At 41.4% G+C, this 8,661-nt stretch overlaps 1 protein-coding gene across 1 annotated transcript; it reads left to right on the top strand.

Annotated features, from left to right (window-relative positions):
- Positions 1–519: 519 nt before the first annotated feature.
- On the top strand, positions 520–7,917 carry onecut1 (one cut homeobox 1). The gene is given in 6 exon segments (XM_028437871.1): positions 520–1,517; positions 1,519–1,707; positions 1,709–1,871; positions 4,047–4,054; positions 6,462–6,686; positions 6,688–7,917. Coding segments are annotated over 6 exon segments (1,374 nt in total). The 5' UTR covers positions 520–785; the 3' UTR covers positions 6,745–7,917.
- Positions 7,918–8,661: the final 744 nt, after the last annotated feature.

Genomic DNA, 8,661 nt, shown 5'->3' on the forward strand with positions numbered 1-8,661 from the left:
TTTTTTTAAATCGTTTTTAAATAATGTTGGTTTTCTTTCAATCACAAAACATAGTGGGTTAAAAACTCTGAATGAACCAGGAACTTTACCTCATTTGCAGATGATGATTTAAGGAGGACTGGTGGAGAAGTTAAAAACTAATCACATTCTTGATTGAATTTGGCTGTGATTAAAATCGATTAAAAAAAATGCACATCAATACCATATTTCCCTTGTTGATCCAAATGTGCATTTTATCTGTATCTGTTCATTTTATTTTTATTTATTTTATTTATTTTCTTTAATATTTGCAATAAATGTGATTTTAAAATGCTTCAAAGAGTGTCTTTTAGCAGGTGGTTTGATCCCTCCCCTCCTTAATGAAGTAGCAAACGTCAGAACAAAGAGGCGGGTTTATCATGTGTGTGCGTAAAAAGAGAGAGAGCGTATCCACAGTGCGCATGTGCAGATAGTGATCTGTGCTGCGGTGAAGCAGGGACCACAAACACACTATACTAAAGAGATGGCGCGGCACCGACCGGTGCGCAAGGACAGCTTGGTGGTGGGGGGGCTCGAATCATAAAGACAAGCTGAGGGGGGAAAAAATATCTATAAACAGAAAAAATCAGGGAAGGAGGAAGACAAAAGGCAACTTTATGGACTTTAGCCCAAAGTGGCTCCTGCAAAGAAGGGGAAAAAAGCAACTATAACGCAGAGTGAAGTTTAGTGGACCTGGGCACTTCTGGACAGCAGCAGCATCCTGCAGGAGGTCACATAGATGGTTGGTCTACAGCGCTGCCCCCACCATGAACGCACTGTCGATGGAGAATATTGGCGACCTGCACGGGATCAGCCATGAGTCTGTGTCCGGTCACGGAGAGCTGCTGAGCGGCCACAGCCCACATTCCCGTCCGAGCCCCCGCGCTCTGAGCCACCGGGCGATGGGCATGGCGACCCTGCTGGACAGCGGAGACTATCACCCCGGGCACCATGGACACCTGCACCCCGCCATCAGCATGTGCGAAGCCCCCCCAGGCATGAGCACCAGCAGCACTTACACCACCCTAACCCCTCTGCAGCCCTTACCCCCCATCTCCACCGTGTCCGACAAGTTTCCTCCCCATCATCACCACCACCACCATCACCACCATCCCCACCATCCACACCACGCGCATCCGCACCAAAGGATCCCCGGGAACGTCAGCGGCAGTTTTACGTTGATGCGAGAGGACCGAAGCCTGGCCCCCATGAACAGTCTGTACCCCGCATATCATCACAAGGACCCCTGCATGGTCCAGAGCCTCTCCCCGCTGTCCGGCTCCGGCCTGGCCAGCATCCACACGTCCCAGGCTGGGATCCCTCCCTACACCCACCCCGGTGCTGCCATGCCCGGAGAGAAGATGCTCACCCCGAGCGGATTCGAGGCTCACCACCCGGCCATGCTCAGCAGACACGCAGAGCAGCACATGGGTTCCACGGCGGGGATGGTGCAGATGAACGGGCTCCATCACCACCCGCACGCCCACCTGGGCGCACAGGGGGCACGGCCAGGGGCTGGGGAACAGCCGGGAGCAGGCCTCCGGGCCCGGGCAGCACGGGGGAGCCGGTGGAGGGGGTGGTGTTTCTGGGGGACAGATGGAGGAGGTGAATACCAAAGAAGTGGCGCAGAGGATCACTACAGAGCTGAAGCGCTACAGCATCCCTCAGGCCATCTTTGCCCAGCGGGTCCCTGTGCAGGTCCCAGGGGACGCTGTCCGACCTGCTGAGGAACCCGAAGCCCTGGTCAAAGCTGAAGTCTGGCAGAGAGACCTTCCGCCGCATGTGGAAATGGCTGCAGGAGCCTGAGTTCCAACGCATGAGTGCGCTCAGGCTCGCAGGTGAGCGAAGCCTCGGTAAGATCATTTTTTTGCTTTTTTCTCTTCATATCTTGTTGTGCAAAATGCTCCGAGAGTGGATTTGCACAGAGGGCCATGACCTCTGAGTGATACCTTATATGTTTAACATTGTGTAGGCACACACAACTGACCTTTGCATCTCTTTTAAAAAAAAATAATTTTCACTTTAAAGCAATTTATGAATTCATTCTGGGAATATCAATGAAGGAAAAATAAACACCAATGATTGATAATAACACAATCCACCCATCCATCCATTTTGTCTCCAATATATTTGACAGCCTGCAGGCCCCGTGTCTAAATTCTGATAATATTCCACTAAAAACAATCCAATGACCATCTGAAACCACTGGTGAATAAAAGTGGACCGTTCTCAACATGCACTGTGTTCCGTTTGAGGTTCGAACGCAGATTTTAGGTTCATGTAAGACAAGAGATCAGGCCATTTTACCTCAAAATATCGACCGGCTGCTCCTGGACTGTGTGCGTAAACCGATCCGTCTGCCAGGAATCTTCAGCAACGTGTTTATTTTGGTGCTGAAGCCACTGATCGACTGCTTTTTTTTTGTTACTATTGATGTAAACACAAAGCTGGAGACGTGTGTGCAAGTGTTCTGATAAATTAAATATATAGAATAGAATAAAGCCACGTGGGGCATGTTTTGCTTGTAAACTAGCCCTGACTTAACCCTGAGTTTTCCCTAATTAACTAATAGAAGCTCTGTATTAATTTGTCCCCAAGGTACACACCAACCAGTCAATTAGGGCGAGCACCGAGACCCAAATAGCACATGCGCGTCCACATGCACCCAATAGATTTTTTTTTTTTATAGTTCCAATCAATGACCTATAAATGGGCTTTTTGGCTTTTGGAAAAGTGATGCTGCGTTGGATTGCTCGTGCGTGTGCACGCCAGCGTAATCGCAAATTGATTATTTTCAGTTTTTCCCATCTGCTGGCTGCTGTGTGCAAATGCATTATATAATATGATCTCTGTTTTTTGTTTTGTTTTATTTTGTTTTGTTTTGCAAATAGGGTTTGAATCTGAATCATATATTTTTATTTTTTTTTACATATTTTAATACATAGAAGGAGGATTACGGTTTGATTAAAATTCCCAAATTAATCAAAATGTAATTTAAAACAACACATATGCCAGAAATGTATCGAATCATCCCCTTGATCACCTTTACATACATGTACATACATTTCTGTAAAAGATTAGCATTATAAAGAGACCTTGTGACTTTGTATGCCTTCATCACGTTTTGTTATATCTGTTCATATTATTTTTTATTTTATCTGTTATTTTATTTTATTTTCGGGGGGGAGTAAATTTGAGGTGAACAGAGAGAATTACAGTTAAAAAGGTGCAATAAATTGCAGAAATAGTGAGTGCGTCCTGGTATTGATTTGTTCGTTCCTCAGTGAAGCAGATATGTGATGGTGAGCTGAAGTATATGTGATATGCTTATTGATTTTAGGCTTCTGAAATTAATCCTGGGCCTTTTCTGCTTTTCCCACATATTCAATTACCCATTTGAATAGAATAGAATAGAATAGAATAGAATAGAATAGAATAGAATAGAATAGAATAGAAATACTGTAAAAAGCTCAGATGGAATGGTTCAGGCAGTGAACTTGCTGTGATGGCTCATTTGTTTTCCAGGTTTTTATTTGGATATTAGTCTTGACTGGGACAGTCAGTGGGCTGACTTTCCAGTTGAATATTTGCAGCTTTTCCCAGCACACACAGAGGTTTGTTTGTTGTACTCCTATGCCCTCAGTGAGATTATGAAACGCAGGACTATCATCAGATCGCTCTGTCCAAGCCCACTGTGTGTGTGTGTGTGTGTGTGTGTGTGTGTGTGTGTAAGTGTGTGTGTGTGTGTGTGTGTGTGTGTGTGTGTGTGTGTGTGTGTGTGTGTGTGTGTCTCTGTGGAGTTATCTGTGTGTTTGTAATGATAGCTGGGAGTGTGTGTGTGTGTGTGTGTGTGTGTGTGTTAGGTGTGTGTGTGTGTGTGTGTGTGTGTGTGTGTGGTAGGCGTGTGTGAGGTGTGTTAGGTGTGTGTGTGAGGTGTGTGTGTGTGGTGTGTGATTAGCGTGGATCTGATCCCTGGGAGCGTTGTTGTTTGGCCCCTGGTCCTGGGAAAAGCCACCTTTAGGGCCCAGCCTGCCGTGCCGTGTGTGCCGGGCTGTTCTTTGGTGGCTCCTGCTGTCTGAGTGGCCTTCAGTGCTGCTGATTTATAGCTGCACCTACACAAGAAGCTCCAACACTCTGTTAATATTTACCAGCATTGGAGACACTGGGCTGCTCATATATACACGCTATAGTCCAGTCATTCCCAAAAGGCTCATGCCTCAACCTAGAATTATTTTCATTGATTATTATTATTATTATTATTATTATTATTATTATTTATTATTATTATTATTATTATTATTATTATTATTATTATTGTCATGTGATTTGTTTTGCACTGATAACCTGATCTGACTTGATTTTGGAAGTCAACATTGCAGAAAAATGAGAATACTACATTAAGTAGCACAGTGGTGTCAAATCTGTGGCTGGCTGACCAGAACTGAACTGTCGAATGGTCCAATTCCACCCCTGAGGTGTAAAAAAATCACATAATAAAGATTCTCCAGATTTGCATGAGCTTGATTAGATACTTATTGTGAAAAATCGATAAATAAAACGGTATATATATATATATATAATATCATTAAATTATGACTTTTTCTGTGTCCTACTTCTTTTTACTATCAAAATAGGAATATAATGGAGCTGATATTATTATACCTATAATTACAGTTCGACTTGACAGAGATTTTAGTTCCTTGAAGTGTAAATAACTTGACTCTTCTGATTTTGTAACCTACACCTGGATGATTTCAACATATTCATTATGTAATAATCAATTGTATCTCTGAAGTGTTAAGTTTGGGTGTTAAGTTATTAGTCAAGCTATTTTGCTGTATTTATTTGGCGTCTCTCTATCATTGAAAAATGAATCAGAGTGCTGTTCAGAGTTGGAAATTCCCCTGAGGGCGCACAGAGCCTTTCTCTGATAGCTCACTGCTGCCCCCTACTGGTCCCCATAGAAAAAGAGGCAGCAGGTTGTTGGGCTAGAATAACAAAACACTCTAATTAAAATATAACCTGATTGATTGAGGGGGCTTTTTATGTAGTGAATGACATTTGACATAGTGCAGCCCTGCTGTGTTTACACTGTGTGCAGTGCTTTACATTGCTTTGGTAGTGACGTTGCTTTCAGCACCGCGGACAGCGCTCGTTTCTTCTACAGCAGTTCTCCTGAATAATAAAGGAACGTGTTTTTGTGACTGACAGAGGTGTAAAGCCTACTGATTTAAATCCAAACTCGAGAAGAAGTACGTCACACATAAAATACTCAAGTACAAGTAAAAAGTAGTTCAATTAAAGGGTACTCAAAGTTAAAGTTACTAGTTGCTTTCACCCCCACCACGTTTATTTTTGGTAAGGTCATAAATCTTGCCACGGTTCCCTTGCAAGAGACCAAATCTTGCACTATTGGAATGTAATTTATTTTCCACAAAGGCATCTGTATACAATAAAAGGTTTGTCAAAATATAAAATGTATTCTTTAAAAATAAAATAACACCAATTAATTATATTCACAATAAAAAAAAAAACATACTAAGGATATAAGTATATATACATTTATGAACTCTAAAACTGAGAAAATAACCAGCATTTGATGCTGTTCTGGCAGCGTGCATATATGTTTATAATCTGATTGGTTGGCTATGATTCTCTGGCTTTTAGCACCGCCTATACTGTGTTGTCCTCTGTTTCTTTTTATTTACTTTATTGTTCTTGTTTTTTTGATTTTTATTTGGTTTTTAAATCAGTTTTATTTCTATTTATTGTTTTATTTCTGTGTTTTTATTTCTGTTTATTGTTTTATACTCGTTTAGTGGTGGAGCTCATTTGCATTGTTTTGGTTTTATTGTTTTTATTGATCTCATGTGCAGCACTTTGGAAACGTTTTTGCTGTTTAATTGTGCTATATAATAATGGATTGGATGATGTAATGCATTTGATTGTTGTCTCGTCGTTTCATTTTTTGTAGTTTCACGATGTCCGTTGATCATTTTAAAACAAAAATATAGAATGTAGAAATGTAACAAATGACTTATTTTAAAACATACATAGTAAACATACAAGTGAAATTACTGATTTAGAAATATACTCAAAAGAGTACAAGTACCCATAAAAGCTACTCAATTACAGTAACGTGAGCTCTTATAGTCTGTTACTTTACCTCTGGTGACTGAGTTGTCAAAATGCATGAAAATAAAAGAGGAATGCACTTGCATTCAATGGCCACGCAAAATGTGACATATATAAATAAAGTAGTTATAATACTGAAATTGGGAGGCAGGAAAGGATGGAAACTACTTATCATGCTATCTATTCTCCACTCTCTTGAGTATTTTGCTACTACAATATATTTAGACTGTGTGAATAATCTTTTTTTTCTACCAATTTACCCTTTCTCACAAGAATTTTTTTCCCCCTGTCTCACACAGCTTGTTAAGCGCAAAGAACAGGACAATGGAAGAAGTGAGAGGGGGAATTTGACCAAAAAGCCTCGGTTGGTGTTCACAGACGTGCAACGACGAACGCTCCACGCCATCTTCAAGGAAAACAAGCGTCCATCCAAAGAGCTGCAGCTTACTATCGCCCAACAGCTGGGCCTAGAGCTGACCACGGTCAGCAACTTCTTTATGAATGCACGTCGGCGGAGCCTGGATAAGTGGGTGGTACGACGGCTCCGGTCACCCAGTCAACATTGGCTCTAACGCCTGCACCAAAGCCTGAAAAAAACAGACTTGACTTGACCAACTCATGGACTGTCTCAACCCTCGGTGGAAAAGCTTTAAACTTAACAGAAACAAAGAGAAACTTAAAGAAACATTGAAGCAATGTTTTGCCCTTAAACCTGTACTATATTAATATTTATAGTATCCAAAGATGAAAAGACCAACCAAAGACTTCTTCTTCGACCTGCTTTAAAATGTTTTGTTTCAGCAATGTTTGTGTAACACACTGCAAAAAGACTGTAGTTTTACACCTTATACACACACACACCACACACACACACGCCACACACACCACGCACACACACACACACACACACTGTCAATGGGTCTCTAGCTTTACTACTCCCTCGCCTCACCTCCCAGCCCCGTTTGAATCTATCATTCACACCCTATCTTTAATCTTATTGGTCGGCCCTTAATCTTATTGATGGGTCCCTCAATGAAGGTTCAATCAGCCAATTGGCAGTGTGATCTGCAGCTGTCCGTATCTTCAACAAGCAGCCAGAATGTGGAGCTCCAGTGGGATTGACCAATCAACTTTAAAGAAACAAATCCTACAGGAGCGACTGGATTGCTGTGCAAACTTTGTTTGGACCAATTTTGGATCAGGACTGTCTGTCTCACTGCCTGTCTTTTTTTTTCTTCTTTTTCTTCTCTGTCCAAACTGTCTGTCTTTCTATCATGCTTTTCAGAACAGACAGGAGAATGTCCTTGTGTAGACTGCTAACCCACAAACCAACCCCTTAATCAAACAAAACCAAAAGAAAAAAACAACACCCTGTCCTCAACCCACACGGTAGTGCTTTCTTCCAACATGCTGAGGCGTTTAATAATTCACAAAAGAGGAAACCAAAGCCTGTTTCTGGTGCAGCTTCACAAACGAAACCACTTAAGAGCGTGACATGAAGTAATCCGACCAAAGAGTAGATTTTGTACCATCACCACTAATGACTATTTTGGCCTAAACCTCTCTTTACCTCCAGGGACTCTTAGTTTGTATTTCACCACAATGAGGACAACGCCACAGCTCATGTTTCAAAGAGATATGCTTGAGTCATTTCTGAATTTATGCACCACGTTAAGAGGCACAATATGACATATACAGTATTTGGTATAAACAAATAACTACTTTTGCCTTATTGATGTTCAAATCAAACGAAATATTACATTTTTAACCTATATAATTGGTTTGTATGATGTTTCTGCAAATCCTTATAGTGATCAATTTAATCTCTGAACCAATGTACCCTATGTGCATTGGTGTTACTAGCATGCTAACAAATAGGATCTACCAAGTGATTTTGTTTTTTTTTTTTTTTTCCTTTGCAAAAGTAAAACATCAGGAGATGCTGGAGGAGTCTGTGAGACAGTTTATGATGGAAGAAGGAAAAACCCAAAACGACAGCACCGAGGTATTGATAAGACCTAAGAGTGGCTCCTCCAAACTCTGCTTTTCACATGACATTATTTCCTCGTCATAAATGTGGACGATATCAATAATCAAATCACACGTCAGCTCATCACCTGATACCAAAGCATGCTAAACCCAATCCTTTTCCTGCTCTCCCTCCCCATCCTGCCTCCTTCTCTATGGTAAAGCTATGCATTCCAGCAGTGGGAGGAAAAGCACTACATGAGGCTGGGCTACACTGTTGCATTAGATATATTAACATCATCCTGGTTAGCAGCTCTGCACCTGAACAAGCACTGAAGGAAAGAGAGAGGAGAGCTGTTTTTCTCCTTCTCTGAGAGAAAAACAAAAAGAAACAAAAAAAAAAAAAAAAGATGACAAGAGACTAAAAAAAAGTGTCAAAACCTGCTGATGTTTTATAGTGTGAACCAAAGATGCTACCTCACTCAAGTTCCATATGTGATTTCTATCACTTTGACGATACCAAAGAAAACCAAAGATTTT

Source organism: Gouania willdenowi, chromosome 3 (genome assembly GCF_900634775.1).
Source record: "Gouania willdenowi chromosome 3, fGouWil2.1, whole genome shotgun sequence".
Classification (NCBI taxonomy): domain Eukaryota; kingdom Metazoa; phylum Chordata; class Actinopteri; order Blenniiformes; family Gobiesocidae; genus Gouania; species Gouania willdenowi.